Source organism: Marmota flaviventris, chromosome 4 (assembly GCF_047511675.1).
Source record: "Marmota flaviventris isolate mMarFla1 chromosome 4, mMarFla1.hap1, whole genome shotgun sequence".
NCBI classification, from domain to species: domain Eukaryota; kingdom Metazoa; phylum Chordata; class Mammalia; order Rodentia; family Sciuridae; genus Marmota; species Marmota flaviventris.
Window position 1 is genome coordinate 7,415,702 of NC_092501.1, and position 20,229 is coordinate 7,435,930.

The 20,229-nt window shown below is 55.1% G+C and overlaps 1 protein-coding gene across 1 annotated transcript in view; it reads right to left on the reverse strand.

The window, feature by feature from the left end:
- Nucleotides 1-20,229, reverse strand: part of Lhpp (phospholysine phosphohistidine inorganic pyrophosphate phosphatase) — a 96,740-nt gene that overhangs the window by 72,292 nt on the left and 4,219 nt on the right. The window contains exons 2-5 of the mRNA XM_027930300.2: nt 9,941-10,128; nt 6,289-6,442; nt 1,969-2,032; nt 1,020-1,112 (exon numbers count right to left, since the gene is read on the reverse strand). Of these exons, the coding sequence (XP_027786101.1) occupies nt 1,020-1,112; nt 1,969-2,032; nt 6,289-6,442; nt 9,941-10,128 (499 nt within the window). The remainder of the gene's footprint in view (nt 1-1,019; nt 1,113-1,968; nt 2,033-6,288; nt 6,443-9,940; nt 10,129-20,229) is intronic.

Genomic DNA, 20,229 nt, shown 5'->3' on the forward strand with positions numbered 1-20,229 from the left:
CACTGGCTGGGGACCCCTGATGGAGGTCTCCAAATTGGTGGGTGGTCCTGTACCCACGCCAGTTTCCTGGTCTATCCCTGTTCCACAGTCACTGTGTAAGCGTGAAGAGCCAGTGGACAGCACGTGGAGTCCACCCCCCCATGGTGGCAACTTGCACTATGTGTGAAATTTCTTCAGAGAGAAAAGTTAAAATAATTTTTAAAATAGTTATTAGTTGATAATTACTGCAGCTCCATGATGTGCCTTGAGGTTCCTGTGCTGCCCTCGAACTGTGCAGATACTTGAAATGCTCCACATGAATGTTAACAAGAGAGTCAGGACGCCTAACCCTAACGTGGTGTAGACCCAGCTGGGTTGGAGTCCAGCAAATCAACTGGAAAAGAACCCTTCTAGGACAGCTGGGGACGTTGAGCATGGATTCATCGTCGACTAATAAGGAACTATTGTTGATTTTTAAAGGTAATTTTAAAAAAATTATTTAGGTAAGATACATGTTAAATAAAACTTATCACCATAGTGACATCAGCGTTCAGGCTGCTGACACTAAGTGTGTTCACAAGGTTGTATGGCCATCTCCATGTTCCAGAGCACTTCATGGCCCCAAAGGAGATCCTGCACCAAAAAGCCCCAGGCCCCAGGCTCATAGCCACTTGTTTCTGTGCCTCTGGATGTGCCTGTGCTGGACAGCTCCTGTAAGTGGGATCACACAACAGCTCTGTCCCTCCCTGCCTGGCCTCCTGCATCCACCAGGCTGTTTTAAGACTCTTCACGCTGTAGCGTCTGTCAGTACCTCACCTTAAAAACAGACGGGAAAAAAAGTCTTTTACGAGAAAGAAGAGATCAAGCAGATCACAGTGAACCTGGCGGGTGGACACGCGGGGGTCACTGCCCCCTATTCGCGTGTGTGTTTGAAGTTGCTTGTGTTGATGGACACATGGGAGGTGGCATCATCTTCTCTCTACTTTTGAACGTGTTTAAAATTTCTCACAATAAAATAAAAGAAATCCTGCCGTTCCTACCTGGTGGGCTTCCACTCCCATTGCTTGCAGGGCGGACTTGAAAAACTCGGGAGAAGGTTTCCCCACCACTTCGGCTTCAATCCCACAGGCGTACTGGGAAAGGAGAGAGACGCAGCATGGGTGTGGGTCAAGAAGAGGTGCATGCCCATGAAAAGACATGCCAATGTGTCCCTAGGGGTCAGGAGCCTTGACAAGGCAGGACACCGTGGACCTGAGAGTCACAGATTACAGGCAAGAGGGCCGTGACTCTTGTGGTCAGGTCACCCAGTGTCGTCCCTGCCACCCACTGAAAGGCCTGCGGCAGCATGAGGCAAAGCCACAGCCTCCCCCAGGCCAGGAGACCAGGGCTGGCATCTGCTCAGTTGGCTGCCACGGAGGGCCTTCCTGGCTTCCTCCTGTGCGCACCTCCAGCTCCACCACAGGCCTCCTGAGAGGTCCACTTCCACCCACCGTCTGCCCCTCCCACCCACTAAGTGTGGGAAGGCAGGAGTGCTGCAGCCCTGAAGCTGACCTGGGGCAGCAGCCAGGGTGAGGGCAGCTAAGGGGGTGTGGGTCAGAGTGGACTTGAGGGCCTGGCCACAGATGGCCTTGTAAACTGGAGGGGAGTATCAGGAAGGAGGTCAGTTCCATCACATCTGAGGTGCTGCTGCTGACCAAGGTCAGGAAGGAGGCCAGTGGTCAGCACAGACACAAAGCCAGGAGCAAGAGAGGAGTGTAGCAGAGAGCATGCTGGGAGAACAGGCAGGGAGGGGCTGGAAGAGGGGACAGGGAGGACAGAGTGGTGACCAAGACCCAGAGGACGGGGAGTGCACAGCTGGAAGCCCCACACAGGAGGGGGACTTTGAAACAGGAAAGGCCACTTATGCATCAAGCCTGGCCTCTTCTCCAGGAAGGTCTGAAGGACGTCAGACGTCCCTGAAGAGGGCTCGGGGCAGAGCCAGGTGGGCACCTCGAGCGCCTTCATGTAGGCTCCGACGTCCAGCATCAGGCCCGAGGTTTCCTTGTAGTAGCGTCTACAAGAGAGCAGAAGGGAGGAGGTGAGCAGAGCCCTGGTTCAGGTCAGCGCTGACGCCGTGCCGAGACGACTCGTGGGGCCCCGGACAACAGAGCCCAGGGGCCCAGCAGCCCTGGAGGTGCCTGCTGAGATCAGGCCTTCAGTCTGGGTAGCTCCTGCCACCAGCCTTGGGACCCAATGCAATGATTAACTGGGGTCTCCAGGAGCAGCTGGATCCAGTGCTGACACAGAGGAAGACAAGTGCCCTGTATTCTGGGAAGGGACAGCAGCACATGGAGCATGTGGCGAACCCGTAATCGCTAATCATTAACCCTAAGTACTGTTGAAGAAGAAAGTGCCATTAGTTCCCCAGCAGCCCGCCGCATCTCCATCAGCAGAGGTCCGGCAAGGGGCCGGGCGCTACAGGCACCAGATGCTCTTGGGAGCCATCGGGAGGCCAAGTCAGCTTGGCCCGCAGGAGAGCTCCTTTCTTAAGACAGGTGTCATGAGGCCAGTGGCTGGGCTGAGCCCTGGTCCTTGACCTGACCTGGCCGCCCATGTCAGACCCGAGCCTCAAGGCACCTGGTCCCAGGTCCATGGAGGACCGAGCCTGGAGCTCAGAGCAAAGCCACATGGCCATAAAGAGGGGTGAAGGCAGCTCATCCTGCTGCCCTGAAGGACGTACAGAAACCCCAGAGCCGAGAGCGGGATCTGACATCAGAGCTGTGACGGTGTCCTGCCACCCACCACATCAGTGTCCCTTCTCTTCCCTGCCCTCCAGATTTAGGGATGTTAAACAAGCACGTGTGCAGAAAACCAGAGAGGAGGTGAGCAGGCTCACTTCAGGGCCCAAACCCGTCTCTGCTTTCCCGCAGGACTCACGGTTGCCTAAAGACACACCATCAACACCCAGTGCTCCCTAGGCTGGTTCTGGAGTTCAAAAACCACTGACTCCTAGAAACCAACAAAATCAGAGCCTTTAATACTTCCTTCTTGTTTAACCAAATCTGGGCTGGTTTTATAGGCCAAGAATTTTTCTGTATTTCTTATTCATTCAGGAAAATAAAAAAGCCATCTTGAGCCAACTGTTGGATAAAATTTTTTGGAGGAGCAGTAAATACGAGTATTTAATTTATTTCCACACCCTAGAGACTGCGTTCATTCTCTTTTGTTTCTGACCCAAAGGGCCACAGTGGCCCTGGACAGGCCTGTGTGCTCTACCGCGAGGGGAAGCTGGCGCCAGGACAGGGGGACCAGTGGGAGCAGCAGTCAGATCCGATTTTATGCTTTATTCTCCTGCCGTTTCCGATTATTCAGCACAGCTCCCTTCAAAATGACCACTTGACCTTTCCCAGAAGAGCCATTAACCTTCCATAGTCTGTCGCGTAAACAGCTTAATTTTCTGAAGGCGGCATGACAGAAGAAATTACAAAGCCAATTCCCACTCTCGGTCCAAACAGATGCCAAATGTAAATCACTCCATTCCAGGAGGAGGACACCCTGCCCCGCTCGGCCTCCACCGCCCCTGCCTCCTCCACAGCACACGCCTCATCAGCGGCCACCCCAGCCCATGGCAGCACCTTGACAACAGCCCGTCCTGGGACTTGGGCCCAGAGCGGCTGCGACCTCACCTAAAAGCCATTGGTTTCCTTCCCTGGCTTAACCCCCCCTTGCCCAAGTCAGGGCCCACCAGCTGGAGCCCACCCACCTCTTGCCAAACCCTCCCGCTGCCCAGGCTGTTGCATATTACAAATCCAAGAGCAGAGAGTCCGTTTTTTTTCCAACAACATACCGATTTTGACTACTCCTCATAACCTGGAATAATTAATTTAATAATTATGAGACAATTTTAAAGAAGAAAATTTAACATAAATGAGCCTTGAAGAGCTTCTTAATTATGCGGTGGTCTAGCACAGGGCTGCTGACCAAACACCCAGGGGGTGTGAAGGCAGGAAACAGAAAAATGATGTGTTGTGCGCGCACGAATATGTCACGATGAATCTCATTATTACAGATGACTACAATGCACCACTTAAAAAAAACCCACCCAGGCTGGGGCTGGGGCTCAGCAGTAGAGCGCTCGCCTAGCATGTGTGAGGCCCTGGGTTTGATCCTCAGCACCACATATAAATAAATAAATAAAATAAAGGTGTTGTGTCCAACTACAACTAAGGGGAAAAAAAAAAAAAAAAACACCCAAGGGCTCAGCCCAGCCCCGGTCAGTGAGCTAAGCTGGGCTGACCTCCCAGCAGTGACGGAAACTGCAGAGGGTGAGAAGGGAACGTCGACGTGGCTGGGTCATGGTAACCACAGCTGATCAAACATGACTTGGATGTCTCTGCGGAGGTGTTTTCTGGATTTACATGGTGGAGTTTGAGTAAAGCAGGGCACCCTCCATGACGTGGGGGGCCGAATCCAATCAGTTGAAGGCTTTCACCAAGCGCACTGCCCTCCCCTGAGAAGAAGGCATCAGCCAGCAGACCGAAATCTAAAATCTCCTAAAATCTCCCAACTTTTACACACAGGCCCCAAAACACTTGGAGATCTTGTAAGGATCAAACATCTAGAACATGGCCTAGAGGTGCGAGGCAGAGGCCCTGGGGTTGACCAGGCCAGGGGCACTGCTGGCCCTACCAGCAGCCACCAGGTCAGGGGCTCACTTCACCTCTGTGTGCCTCTGTGCCCCCACCTGCCCGGTGGTGCACTGCCCACAGCTCCAGGGCTGTGGTCAGAACTGAACGACATGGAGTAAGTCCAGCGCTTGGCGATGGCCAACGGCTGAGCAGAGGTCTCTTCCTTGTCCTCTCAAGCAGCTGGCCCTGTTCAGCAGGCAGATGCCATGAGACCAGCTACAGAAGGACCACACTGGACACGGCTCCTCAGAGAAGGCTGGGGATCTGCCTGAGCAGTTGGGGGAGGGCCCCAAGGTGTCCTTGTAACCGTGGCAGGCCGTGATCCTAAAACTCTAGGTGTTTCTCTTGCGACAGGATGAACCTGCATGGCTTCTGTAAAGCAGCTGAGCAACGGGCATCAGGACCCCAGAGAGGCCCACCGGGACCCTCTGAGGACACGACCCGGATGCACAGAGAAACGGCCCCCACAGGGACCAGGGAAAACAGCCCCCCAACGGGGACCCTGTCACAGAGACAGCCCCTCTTCGTGTGCAAAGCCACCCACAAGACACGGCCTGGTGAACATAAAATGAGGTGACAAAACAAGGTCCGGCTGGACACCACATGGCAAAGACGCCCTCCGTGAGGACCCCTGGGTGAGGAACACCAGGGCTGAATTCCTGGGGCAGGGGAGGTAAAGACGTCTTGTCTTCCCTTTTGCTCTGTATTTTCTAATTCTTCTGTAAGGTCTGTGTGCGATCCTGGCGGTCAGCAAGGGTATGAGGAACATGACCAGGGCTGTTTCTGTAAGGAAAGGGATGGCGCTGTGGTATGGCTCTCAAGTGTCCCCTAGTGGGCCAGGCAGTGGGCACTGGTCCCCAGTGATGAGCTGTTGGGGATGGTGGGACCTTGAGGAGCTGGGGCCTAGGTCACTGGGGTGTGTGCTTGGGGACGTTGGGACCCCCACCCTGTCCTCCTTCTCTGTGAGGTGAACAGGTTTCCTCCGCCACATGCTTCCGCCAAGATCTCTGCCTCACACAGGCCGAAAGCAATGTGACCCAGTGGCCATGGACTGCAACCTCTGGAACTGTGGATCAAAATAACCCTTTTTCTTTTTAAATCGATTTATCTCAGATATATGTCACAGCAACAGAAAGATGACTAACACAAAGGGTCAGGCACATGCCAGAGGCTCAGACTAAGGGCTGCTCATAAAATTACTGCTTTACAGAGATGATGCTCTGGGACCACAGACACTGAGTGCCCAGACCAGATTATCCCCCAGGCCCTCAAGCCAATTGGTCACTACTTAGGTGTCCCTTGGGACCGTTCTTCAACACTTTGGCTATATCCTGTCCACTGCACAGCCTTCTCCTTTACTCCAAAGTTGGAATGGTCAACATTTGGCCTCTGAGATCTCTGTAGGGTCTCCATCCACCCTGAGCCTGGCCTCTCCTAGCTGGGAGTCCACACAGATGCTTGATCAACCAGCTCCAGAGGACAGGGTGCTCTGGTTTCCTAAAAAATCACTGAAGAAAAGGAAGGGGGGGAAGGCCGCCTGTGCTCCCTCCGCACCCCCTGTCTGCTTCCTTCTTGATTCTCTCAGAGAACCACAAAGCACGTCCAGGGGAGCCAGAAGCGACTGTCTCCGGGGCTGACTCACCCTTTTCCCAGGGATATGAGCACGGGATTCTCCAGCTCCATGAGTGTCTGGAAGGCCTTGTTCATGTTCTGGTAAGAAAAGCTCTCCCCGGCGTCTGCCATCACCACACAGTTTGGGTTGGACTGGTCAATCTGGTCAAACTCTGAGCGGACTCCTGGAGAAAGAGAAAGAGATCATGACCCAACCCAAGAACGACACGGCCTACCCCCGGCTCACCCAGGCGTCTGTCACATCTGCCCCTTTCTCAGAGGCTCTCCGTCCTGTTTTCTCTTTTTTATTGAATTGATGATTTCTAACGGGCACTGCTCCTGCTCCTGTCTGACCCTCACAGCTACCATGGGGGGTGGACGAGGAAGGGGTGTTAGTCTCCCCTAGTTAGAGAGTTTATTAGGAGAAAGACGGAGCTCTCCTGGACCCCTCAACCCAACACTGGCACTAGCCCAGGAGCTCCCCCACTTCAGCACAGCAGGAGGAAGCCCAGAGCTTTGTAACCAAGAGGGGAACCTGCAGAGGTGGACCCTGGCAGGAGGACAAGCTGGGCTGCTTGCAGTCTGAGCATTGGCACTGCTGGCCTCACCCTGGAAGAGCCCTGGACACTTCAGGTGAACACATACGTATAGGTCCTGCCAGCCACCCCCAACCCCGCCAGGAAGGACTTTCCTTCTTTTACTCCCCAATTTTCAGTTGAAATAGGGAAAACTGGAAGGGTAAACAGAGTCTAGGCTTCATGGCTTCAGACCCCTTAAGAAACCTGCTCACGTCACCTTGGTATTAGGTGTTGACCTTCTGGATGAAAAGAACAGAGGTAGCCACAGCGAGACCCCTTCCTGTCCAGCAGCGCCAACAACATGAGTGCTGATGAGGACGGGGGGACAGCACAGCCCTGGAAAGGGGCAGCAGCGTCTTCTAAGACTGGACGTGGGCCTGCCCTGTCCCAGAGACTCGGCTCCCAGCCTTGACCCAAAAGAACCATCAGGAATGCTCACGGCTCCTAAGAGCCTAAAAGGGGAAACCGCCCAGTATCCACCAATATGGGGATGGACAGACTCGCCGTGGCCACTCACTCAGTGGACTACGACCCTGCACCAAAACAGAGAACAGCCCATACATGATGTAAATAAAATGTGGAGTCTCAAAAATGTTTTGGTGAAGAAAATTCTGTGAGAATTTTGAAAAATTTGTGGAAGTTTTGGCAAAAATGTTTTGCATAAGGAGCCTCTTGCAAAAGACTATTGTGGGGGTTGTGGGGTTGTGGCTCAGTGGCAGAGCGCTTGCCTAGCAGGCGTGAGGCACTGGGTTCAATCCAGCACCACAGAAAAACAGATAAATACATCTACAACTAAACAAATATTAAAAAAAAAAAAAAAAGACCATTGTGAAAGCAAGGGCTGGCTCAGCAGGCCTGGCCTGCCACACCCTGCACGTCCCAGGAGTGGCCTGTCTTCAGGACTGACCCTCCCCCGGCTCCAAGGAGCCAAGTGCTGGGCCCCTGTGAAGCTGCCTGATAAGAGGGGTCCTCATGCCTGAGGCTTGGGCCACACTGTGTCAGTTTGCCCTCGGGGCTGGTGGCCCTGCACACTTCCATGACTGACCGCAGACAGCAATCCTGGGCACCGGGGCTCCAGGGCTCTTCCTGCTGGCCAACACTTCACATGTGTTGCTGTCCTCCTCATATCAGAGTGCCACTCCAGGGACAAGGGGAATCTCACACCTGGTCTCCCACAGCCTCTGCCCCAGGCACCTCCCCCTGCAGGGTTGTCTGCGTTCTTTCACTAAATAACCCCAAGCACCAGCGTCACTGCTGCTGCGAGTCCTCCTAGGGAAACTCCCAGGCTGGGCTGGTCTTGTGGGACCCCCGACATAACCGCACAGTTTGGCTCTATTTATACGAAATTCTAGGATAAGTACACTTATTTATAATGGGAAATAACAAAATAATGGGCAGGGACTGGGGACTGACTGGGAAAGGCATGGGGACTTTCAGGTGATGGTAATGTTATAGACCTGTGTGTGTGTGTGTGTGTGTGTGTGTGTGTGTGTGTGTACTGAGCATTGAGCACAGGGATGCGCTACCACTGAGCTACATCCCCTAGCCTCTTTATTTTTTTATTTTGAGACAGGGTCTCTAAGCTGCCCAGGGTGGCCTGGAACTTGCAATCCTCCTGCCTCAGCCTCTCAAGTAGCTGGGATTGCAAGCATGCGTCCCCATGCCCTGCAGTGTTGGAGACACTGGGACACAAAGGTAGATGCACTTGTTGAAAGAGCACAAGTCTACCTGAGGTTTGAGTATTTCCTTGTATGTGAATTTTGCATCAACAGAAAAGCCACAAATAAATACTGAATGCTAGTTAATAATGTGTTGAAGCACTTCGGAGAACTTTACCAATGTCTGCCATTTACTATGAAATGACTTCAAAATATAACACAGATAGGTGAACGGAGGGATGGACAGACACACAGGGAAGAGTCACTGACAAAATCTAGCAGATGGGTATAAAAATAGTTGCAGTAAAATTCTTTGAGCTTTACTAAATATTTGAAAGTTTCCATAATAAAACATTGGGGGGAAATCCATCATCAATAATACTTGAATTTAAAAAAAAAAATCCCAGTTTGAAGATGCAGCTACGCGCAAGGGAAACAGAGGCAGCATGCCCCCTTCAGCCTGCCCGGCTCCACTCTCTGCTCCTTCCAATGCTCAGCCTCGCTCGGCGCCGCCATTTCCCTCTGCTCCTGCCACCTCCACACCCACCCCCATGTCCAGAAGCCCTTTTCTGGGGTCCAGGGAGACAGAATTTCTTCAGTCTCCTTTTTTTGAGGACCAAGTTCTAAAGACTCTGGCAGGGATCCTAGTTTCCAGAGAAAGGAGTCTGAGGAACAGGATTTCTAAAGGCTGGGCAGACGGCCCTTCCTTGAGCTATGAATTCAACCCTTGGGCCTTCCGGGGGGCCCCCTGCACCTCTGAGAGCCCCCACTCCTGCCTTGGGAAGGAGAAAAGCAGCTTGTCTCTGCCCAGTGGTTTGTAGAAATCAAAACCAAGTCCAAAGGAAGCAAGGAAGAGCACTCCGTGGAGGACAGAGGTGTCTTGAATTCCAGGGCCCTGCTACTATCTCTGGCTTTTTAAGTATTCAGAAGGCACCAGATCATATTGCTCCTTGGCTTTGTCCCCAAAACTTCCTGCAATGAGGGTCAAAGGGGCTCTGTCTTACATTCAGACTGAAATCAGGATGCAAACCCTGTTCCTCCAGCCATCCACAAGTGGCACCAAAGAGCAGACTGGCCGTGGCAGACACGGTCCAGGGCCGTGGGTGCTGCACTCCAGAAAGCTGCACCCAGCTGTCTGTTGTCCCTGGTCAACTCCCCGGCCCCTTGGACCAGTCTAGATCCAGGGATGCCAGTTCCTTCCAGAACTATCTGGAGTGACCTCTAGTGACCCTCTGCCAACGGGGGATGGATGGGCCCTGGTCCTAACTTACCCCCATGAGGTCTCCGCCCCACTGGCCCATGAGTGTCATGGCAGGAACCAGTAGTTAGCTCTGTGCCCATCCCTTGGCATGGCCCAGGTGAGCCTGGGGACCCTCTCCCCAGCTCTCACCCTGCCAAGAGGACACCTTCCCGACCCCCGGAAGGTCCCAGGATCCAGCAGGCCTACCGTCGTGGACAAGCAGGTGAGGGCGCAGGCCTCTCTCCTTCAGGACCTGACAGGTGGCGGGTGCCGGGGCAGTCACCTCCTCCTGGGAGATGTCAAATCCCAGTCGCCGAAGCAGTGCCACCAGCTCTCCCCGGGACTTCTGCGACTCGTTGGTGCAGAATCTCACCTTCAGCTGGGACCGCTTCAGTCTGTGGTGAGGGAAATGACAGGCAAGGGTGGTGTCAGAAGGTGCAGTGTGGCCTCCTGGGAAGGAACCCAGAGATGGACACTTCTCCAAGGGTAACTGACAATGTCTCCAAACAGACCAGGTCACTGTGGGACCCAGGGGTGGTCCTGACTAACCTCAGGTGTGCTCAGGCTGAGATTTCTGACCTGGAGCAGACCCTCACGGGGGACCTCAGACATGGCCCGCTCGCTGTCTCCTGCTCACCCTCACTGGACTGGATACGCCCGAGACTCCCCAGGGCTCCCCCTTCTCTCCCTGTACCTGGGACACACTCACCCCTTGACCTAGGACACATCTCTGCACCTTGGCCTGGGTCTCACGCCTCTGCACCTGTGCTAATTCTATCCCCAATCCTACTCAGCCCTTCCCCTCGGCCTGGCCAGAGGCCACCTGGGAATGGTAGAGCTATTTCTCTGTGCCTTTCCACACAGCATTTCCACCCGGCCTCTGAGTTCTGTACATCCGGCCTTATTGTCTTTGGGCCCACATTTCCCCAAAAGGGCTTAGGCAAAGGGACAGGGTGGAGGTTTGTCTCCTCACGGCTATCAGTGAGGAGGAGTGACCCAACACAATCACCAGAGCAATGGATGGCTCCAGGTGGACAGACAGGAGCGTGGCCCGAGCAAACCCAGCACCAAGGAAGTGCGCCCCGAGTCTCCACCAAAGGCAGAGCACCGCCATCCTTCCCGATTTTCACCACAGCAACCCTGCTGCATTCCGGCTGCACTTGGCCAAGTCCTCCAGAGGCAAAGCCACAGGCAGATTACCAGAAGCTCCTAATGAAATGCCATCCAACCCTCCACACACAAGCACTTACCAAGTGCTTCCTGAGGGCCTACTAAGTGCTGCACACTGGGCTGCAGCTGTACACAAGGCAAGATCCCTTCTCCAGGGTGGGTGGGAGGCTGGCAGTAATCGGGGTAGGGCAGGGTGGGCGGCCACAGGGGATGGGCAATTCCCATCTGGGGCAGGAAGGCCGGAGGAGGCCTCCTGGGGGCAGCGGCCTGGAGTTGACCCTGTGGGAAGGCAAGATGCCAGCCACAAGGTGGAGAGGCCGCCCTGCACAGGGAAGAGTGACACTGGAAACAACCCATGGGAGGCCCATCTGCCTAAGGAGACGGGGTGGAGAGGCTGGTCTCCCTCAGCAAGGGACCAGAGCGCAGGAGGAGGCTGCACACACACAGGCAGCGCGGGCCTGAGAGGGTGTAGCCTGCCCTGCTCTGGCTCCCTGGCCCAGATCACACTGCCCTGGACAAGCCTGGGCCCCGCCCTCCAGCCCCAGGGAGAAGTCATATCAGCATCTGCTCAGAGTCACAGTGTACAGTCACATGAAGGACCCAGGGCTGCAACTCTAAAGTTCAGAAAGGCACTTTTTAAGAAACCCTAGCAAAGTGGGCGTGGCGGTGCACACCTGCAATCCCTGCAATTTGGGAGGCTGAAGCATGAGGATCACAAGTTTGAGGCGCACCTCAGCAACTTAGACCCTATCTCAATTAAAAAATTAAAAGGGCTGGGATGAAACTTAGTGGTAGGGTGCCCCTGGGTTCAATCCTAGTACTACAAACAACAACAGCAACAAAAACCCTAGAAAAATTAGCTGGATCTGCTAATGGTCACTTAGCCCTGATCTCAGTGGGGTCCCTAAACACATCCATCTCACTGGTCTCTAAAACCTCTTGATTCCTCACAGAGCCTTCCCAGCTGTATATATTAATGCCATGTTCAGTGCATAATTACAATTTGTTAATAAATGTACATCTAGAGAAGGAATGTGCTCAAGTTCTGATTTTGCAGATGTAGCTCCAGTCAAAGGAGTTCAGAGGTCACACATGGATTGGACCCAGTTGCTTGGAAATGTGGCTTGAGATCAAATGGCCGTGGATAAGCGAGACCCCAACAAGAGCCACTCAACCCAGGGGGAGGCTGGCAAGTGAGGAAGCTGGGTCCCAGGCAGGTCTAGGGCTTTCTGTTCCTCTCTTGACCGAGACTCTGGGGATACAGGCGATTCTCTCTTTAATCCCATAGGGATCCTAGGACGCACGGATGGGGACCAAGAAATGGGTGCTCCCAGAGCCTTCCCACGGGGGGAGAAAGCTCGTGTTCCCTGGGAGGTCTTGGAGGAGAGTCCTGGAAGACCAGGCCAAGGATGGCCTGCAGGCCGAGTGGAGGAGGAGAGCCAGCCGCGGGCAGGCAAGTGTGCCCCAGCGCTCAGGAGGGCACAGAAGGAAGGGGTGCTGGGGAGGGAGGCCAGAGTGAAGAGGACCACTGAGAAGACAGGGGGAAGGGGGCTCCAAAGACAACCCTGTTGGCAGTGACAGCAAGTGGCAAGAGTGGCAGGCCTTGGCCCAGTGTCCCCTGTTGTCCCACCCCACCACCTCTAGCATCGTGCCCTTTTCTCTATCACATCGACGTCTCCAGTCGTCCAATTTATCTGCTTGTTCTTTGTCCTTCTCCATGACCTACAGGCTCCACAGGCTCAGGACAAGGCCCGCTCTGCTCTCTGCAGCTCGCCCAGGGCCAGCCCACAGCAGGCCCTCCAGGAGCGCTCGCTGAACCACTCCCGGGGAGGGGGGGTGCGGGGCGGAGGACCCACCCACGGCTTCTCCCATGCTGTCACACCTCACAGAAGGAGAGGCCCCACAGAGGCAGGACAGCTGCAGGGCACCTCCGGACCCTCTCAGCCGGCGGCCAGGGCAAGCTGGGCAGAAATCTGCACAGCAGAGACACCAACCCCGCCGTCTTCCCCACTCAGGTGACTCGTTCCTTTCTTACTATTTGCCTTTCCTAATCAGGGGTTTATGAATGATCAATTACACTCAGTGGTTAATTGCCCTTCATAAAGCTAGCTTTTTATTTTTAAATTAGGCAGTTAATATATTGAAACTAATAGCATCACCTTGTACACTGTGGATAGATCTTCATTGATTGGCGCCTGAAATGTGTGATTCACACCCAAGTTAATGGAGCAGTTGAGGGAAGAAGTGCAGGGGGTCCCAGGGGACCAATTACTCCTAATGAATGATGATGTGACCTTCTCAGAACAGTGAGCAATCGGTGTGACAGTGAGATGGCAGCACCTCACATCTGTCACTCCACACACAACTTCAGATGTGGTTGGGAGGGAGCTCAACTCACTCTGGGACCCTCACGCCCAGGACTCCTTGGAAACAGCAATGTAAGTTCGTCTGAAATTCACACTTTCTAAATCAAAGCACAAGTTTTATTGGAGTTGCATCTGTCCTAAAGAATCCAGTGGGAGACACGTAAGCACTGCCTTCCCTCAGAGTCCTGTCCATTTGTGCCACCATGTCCTCTTCTGATGTGTCACCATGGGTTCTGTCTGGCCACCTGGGACCAGTCCTAGGTGGACTCTTCATTATTTTAAATTACTAAAATTAATAAAAGTAGTCACCATGACTGTGAAGACGGTGACATGAACACAACCCTGCAGGGGCTAGGGGGCAGAGGTGGTTTGCTGTCCCTCACACTCATGCCCAGGCCCAGGCACCTGGCTTGCAGGCGCCCACACTAAGCAGCAATGCAGCGAGGAAAGGGCCCTGGGCGGGGACAACCACCCCTCCCTCCAGAGAAGAAAACACAGGGGCGCTGGGGCCGAGCTGACCCAGGTCACCCAGCCTGTGGAGGCAAAGCCGTGAGCCCCCAGGGTCTGTGGTGGCAGGCATGGGCCCTTGCCCAGGAGGACAAGACCACCAGGACCCTCAGGTGGAAGCCCAGTGCCCTGGGAGGGACCCTGCAGGCCCAGCTCTGCCGCAGGTGTCCTAAAGCCAGGAGAGAGTGCCTCAGCTGCCCCCTATGTGTGCACGAGGGACAGGCAGAGTGACTTGGGGTCCAGCACCAAAGTGAGGCCCTGAGTGGCTTATGCTATGAACTTATGAACTAAATGTGTCCCACAAAATTCACGTGCTGAAGCCCTGACCCTCGATGTGGCTGTCGGGGGGAGCCAGTGCCTAGGAGGACGAGGGTGTGGTTCAGGTGAAACCGAATCAGGAGTGGCACCCTGATGTGACAGGACTACTGTCCTCATGAGAAGAGGCCCCTGAGAGCCCTGCGCACGTCCTCTTGCTCTCTCCTGGGGACACAGGAGGCCCTGGCCAGAAAGCAGCCTTGCTGACTCCCTGGGCTGGGACTTGCAGCCTCCAGAACTGTGGAAAACCAAGCGTGTGATATTGAAGCCACCCTCGCGGACAGTGGGATCCAGTGGACTGCTCCAGCAGGCCGACAGACAAGGAGCCCCGCAGGGAAGGCCAGGCCTGGCCCAGCTCCCAGAGAGTGGCAAGGCAGTCTCTGCAAAGAGGAACTGCGGCTGCAGCAGGCCAGCTCCAGGCGGGCTACTGTCCCCAACCCCAGTGCCAAGAACCTGGGAGAAAAGGAGCCTCCTGCAGGGTCCTGGCTGCCCAGATGGCCCTTCCAAGGCCCTGGCTGCTGCCCTGGCGCACTAACCCCAGGAGCTCCTGGGGGTGGGGACCGCCCCACTTTCTGGTCCAAACTGGATCTTTGAACTGACCTTTACCTCATCCTAGCAGGCCAGGACGCGCCTCTGAGTGACAACGTCGCCTGGTGCAATTACCGAGCTTCAGATGAGGCAGTCCTTTACAAATCACCTCGGACTTTACACATCTGCTGGCTGTCGGCATCTGCCAGGAGCGCTCACCCGAAAATAATGAAAACCCTCTCATTATTGTTCCGTGGCAGGTAAAGTGTTAGGACAATTATTGGACATCCTGAGTGACCTTGGGACGGCTCAACAGCCTGCCCTCTCCAGCTTGCCGAGGACAGGGAAGCCAGGGGCTCTACCTGGAGGGCAAAGGGGAGGCTGGGTGGGGGTGAGGAGGCTGCCAGGGACAGAGCCACCCAGGCCCCTCCCCCCCGGGCCCCCTCCTCCCCACCCTGCCCTGGATTTGTCAACCCGAGGCCCAGAGTCAAATCCTGCTTTCCCTCAAGGCCTGGAGTGTGAGATCTTCCCCAGGAACTCTGACCCCGCCTTGCCCAACAGAGTCCACCCAGCTCCAGCTCGGCTGTAGGTGTCCGTACGACTTCCATCAGCTCTGGGCTCCGGGGGGTCAGGGCTGTGTCCTATTCAGCACCCACCATGCCTGGTGCCACAGAACAGGTGTCACAGGAACTGCTAAGTGAGGGAGCACTGGGGAATCCTGGGACATGGCTATCCATGACCTCGGTGACCAGGGCCTTGCTTTACCAACATGGGCAACTGGGAGGGATAGGACTATGGAGGGCAGCACCAAGCCTGGGTGACCTAGGCTAACGGAGCTCAAGAGGGCCTCCAGGCTGCAAGGAGCTGCTGAGAAGGGCCACAAGGACCTGCATACGGGGAGCAGTGCCACCAGGGGGCTGGGAAGTGCTGCCTGGTCCACAATACAAAGCTGGAGTTTGGGACAGGGAAGCTCAAGGGTTCACGGGGTCTGACACTGGCAGGGAGTAACACGTTTCTCCTGCCCAAGGTGGCCTGGAGGCCCTCTAGAATTCTGCCCAGATGCATCTGGCATGGTACTTAGTGACCAGCATGCTGGATGTGGTACTGGGAGAAGCATCTAGATGATATAAACTCCAGATCTGATGGCCCACCTAGAACTCAAGCAGTTCACACGAGGAAGCTTCCACTTCCCGAGCACCTCCCACCTTCCTGCCACACCTCAGACCTCACCTGCTCTGTGAGGGAGGCTCCTGAGGGCCACTGAAATGGGTGCAGGGCACAGAGATACGCACCTGCCTCAGCGTCCTCGGAGACGTTACCAGCACCTCAGGGGAAACGCTGTGAAACCAAGGTAGGTGGCAGCCCCCGAGGAGCTTCCTCAGCAGGGCCACTCCCTTTGGTTCTGAGACCCTCGCTCAGTGCCCTTCAGACAGCAGCAGAGATGGAAAACACACCTGGAGAAGTGAACTCTGAGAACGCAGGATTTTAAAACAGAAAGTCAAACGGGAGCCTATAAACAGACTCAGTAGAAAAAGACAGCTATTGGCATGACCCAGGGACAGCCACAGTGGTGTGGGCAGGGGCCTGGTCCTCCATCCACGGGCCTCCACTTGTGTCAGGGGCAGCCACAGAAAGGTGCACCCATGGCCAGACTCTTGGGATCCTTGTGTGCCAGCACTGAAATGGGGCAAAAGCACTGCCCGGCCTCCCAGGGCTGCATGAAGCAGACACAGCCAAGGCTGGCCCAGAAGGGACACCCCGAGTCTCTTGCTGGCTGGCAGCACCATCAGCTCCTGAACAGCAAAGGACACTGATGGTGGCCAGGGCCAGGCACTCAGCTGGGCCTGCAACACCTTCCTCCTCCTCCTCCTCCTTCCACTGGCCCCCAGAAGGGCAGCCTCCTGCTAGGCCAGCTACTCCATGCCATGCCAGGGCCCTCCCCATGCTCCACGAGACACTGCTGGGCAGCAGTGCACACCCTGGTGTCATCAAAGTCCAAAGTCTGAAACAAGAAAGGAGCAGCAGGGACACAGAAGCAGGGTCTCTCCGTGTGCACCAGCCAGCCAGTGACCTCAGCAGGACACTGATGAGGTCAAGCAGGCAGAGTCAGGCCCCCAGCCAGCTCCCTTACGAAACACCCAAACACCCGAAACACCCACCTGGCTGGGCCTGCTTCCCTGCCTGCAGAACACCCTCCAGCAGGCTCTCGATGGCGCCCCAGCCACGGAGCTCAGACCCCAGGGTCAGGCCAAAGTCAGAGCATGGATTCACAGGGATTAGAAAACACCATTTAGAATCAAGTGCACAGGAATCTGCAAGCCAGGGGAGGCCGAGCATCTCACCTGAGCAACTCGCTTCAGGGAGCGAGGGACTGAGGCCCAGAGGGGCACAGGGAACCTCGGAGCAGGCAGGAACACTTGAGGGGACTCCCCAGACTTGCAAGCCCTGCAAACCCAGCCACAGCCAGTTGTCCCTGAGTGTCAGGGCCAGGCACTGCAAAGGCAAGGAGTGTCCACACCTCCTCCCTTCATGGCCTGCCACTTGTCACCTAACCCTCTCCAACCTCAGGCTCCTCATCGATACAACAAGGCAGTTATAGTGGCTTCAGATAGGGTTGTCGTGAGAACTGTATTGTAAAAAGACACACACGGGAAGCGTCCGGCACATCTACACCAGCAAACATAAGTAACAACAAATTGTATAAATTGATGTTTATGCACATTACATTGTTCTATATCTTTTCATTTAGTTTATACAACTTTCATGTCATATGAACTCATATGGATCCCAAATGGAGCTACCCTGTTCCTCTCACAGCTGCGGAGGATGCCACAATCCCGCTGAGCATACGCCCCCCACCAACTGTGCTGTGAGTGCGCTCCCTGGACCTCCTAACTGTCATTCTTTAAAACACTTTCATGCTTTTCATTGATTGACCTCATAATAAACATAGATTTGAACTCAAAAAATATACTCTATTCAAACACTGTTTCTTGTTTTTTTTTTTTTTTTTTTTCATTTAATTTTGGAGTTCTCCAAATTTCACTTGGTGGATAAATGCTCTGAGGCTAATAGAGCTCAGAGTCCCTGGCTTGGGGAGACTTCACGGGGTCTCCAGCCTCTGGGGACTCATGAACCTTGCATTTTCCTTGAGCAGGGAGGGGAGGGTGGGGCAGAGCCGGGTGATGGCAGCTGCTCAGGGGGCTACATATGATTGGAGGATGGGGGACAAAGTCTCAAAATCTTCTGTGCTTTCAGGGAACACAATGGAGAAGGGCTAGAGGGAGCCGCTATGTCACCCTAGGGCAGTGATAGCGGTGGGGCCAGGGAGGGAGGACTTGGACTTTTCTCTGTATCCATGGGCTCCTGGGAGCATTTGCAAGGAAGCCACTTAGCTTGTGAAACCTCAATGTTGACATTACGAAACAGAACACAGGGAGCCCAGGATGAGGAGCACACCTGCTGCCCCAGGCCACCACCCCCATCTCTGAAGACAAGGCAGCCACCCCCTAACAGCAAAGGGCACCGAAAGTGACAGCACAGTCTTGGTAAACACCCCTTGTCCAAGGTCCAGGCTGCTCCAGGAAAGCTCTTGCTGGCTGAGGCAAGTCCGGTCCACACCTCCAGGGCCCTGGATGGTGCTGTCCCCCAGGCGGGCTGAGATGCGGGCCTGCAGGGGAAGCTCCAGCCAGCGGCCACAGTCCCTGTTACTACTGTTACTGCCAAGGACCTGTGTTCCCAAGGCCAGATAGTGCCAGGGCAGCAGAGCATTGACCAGGTGGTCCCAGAAGTTAAGAGAGGCTCGATTCAGACCAAGGTCCCTGGCCCTGGTCCGTCACTGCTCTACAACCTGCTGGGAGCACCTGCATTTTAACAGGGTCCCCAAGGCTTCTGGTCACACTGGGGATTGAGAGGCACCACCTGCAAGGCTGGGCTCGAGGGCTGTGGGACGGTGGGGGTAGGAATTGCTTTATGAGGCTGTCCTGGCTGAGGTTGACCCTGCTTCCTTCCGCTGGCTTGGGCCGCCTGGCAGATGTGCTTTAGTGGCCTGGGACAGGATGCAGTAAATGTCCACTGCCTTTCACATGCAGATGTCTAGGGGGCCATCATCCAGGGCCAGCAGTGTGTGCCTTTGTGCTGCAGTCCCCGCTGTGCTGGGCCCTGCCTCTGAAAGGCTCCCCTAGGGGAGCCCACTCCGCCCAAGAATGGGCTCTAATAAAGGCCTGCGGGGAACCCAGGCCAGGTACAGATGTCCAGACCCGCCCACCAGTCCTAGAGCAGCTCCAGAAAGGAGCAGGCAGCCTGGGGACCCAGAGCCACGCTGCCGGGGAAGACTAGGGAGGCCTGGGCCTCCTGCTCCTCCCTCTGGACAGCTCTTAGATCCCGGGCATCTCCTATCCCAGCTCACACCTCGTGGGATCTGCAAGACTGGGCTGTGGCTGGCTCAAGGTCTCTCCAGCTGACACGCCATCCTCTCTGGGCACATGCCCTTCACTGCTGATCTCCCTGCTCCGCCACGTTGCCTCGACCAGGGCCTAGGTGTCCAGCCACCTTGTTCACCACCAAAATGCCCAGCGCCTAGAGGGTGTTCTTGGAAGAGTGAAAGTGGTCACTCAGCGTAAGGTGTCTGAGTAGCCAAACCAATGAATGAATGGGGGAATCTTTAAAGTACATCCAGCCCCTTTTTGAATCTGTAAGCCTCAGCCCTCGCCTTGGAAAGGGGAGCGTCCATCTTATTTCGAGAGCTGAGTTTGCACTCTCTGTGTGCTTTCTGTCCCCCAATAAGTGGGAATCTTTCAGGAACTCTGAGGGTACCTGTCACTACAGAAAATGCAGGAGAAGAAGTGGGGACAGCGAGTTACTGCCTCCTAGACTCACAGCATAAGGACATGCTGGGGGTCTGCCAGGGAGGTGGAGGCATGTGCTCCCCAGACCTGTCCCTCCCCCACCACACTTGTCCCTGTGTGGCAGTTGGTCTTGCCCCAGGAACTTCCTGTGAGCCCCTAAGGGACTTCAAAGGGAGCCGTGCATTTCAAGGAGGACACAGAGGAAGGGCACAAAGAAGCCACATAGGACAGCTGGATCCTGGCAGCTGTGCCCCTTGGTGAGCGGGGCCTGACCCTAAAGGAGCTCGCTGTTGTCTCAGCCGCAGGGAGGAAACCCCCTGGGAAGCTCCAAAGGCAGACCCACGGCCTGGGTGGGAACCTTGTCCTGACAAGCCAATTGAGGAGCTGAAGAGCACCAGTGTGGGGTCAGGGTCTATGGGACAGGCTGCTCAGGGCCAGCAGTGACAACCTCACCAAGAAGTCTGTGTGACTGAGAACCAGTGAGAACCCCAAAGGTCCCCTGAGAAGGCTCCATTGGGCCAAGGAGGGGTGTGGAGACACGGTCCTGAGGCAGGGGAGCCAGGAAGCTGCAGGGAAACCAGGCAGGCAGTTCTCGGGGGGCCCGGACAGCACATGATAAAACCTCCCAGATGGAACAAATGATGTCGCCTCACCAGAAACAGTCTCATAAACTTTCAGCAAGGGACTTTTCAGCTTTATCAGCCATACAGCTGGCTTTGGTGTATTTTATAGGACCATTATTACATCACAGCTGTCATGCAAA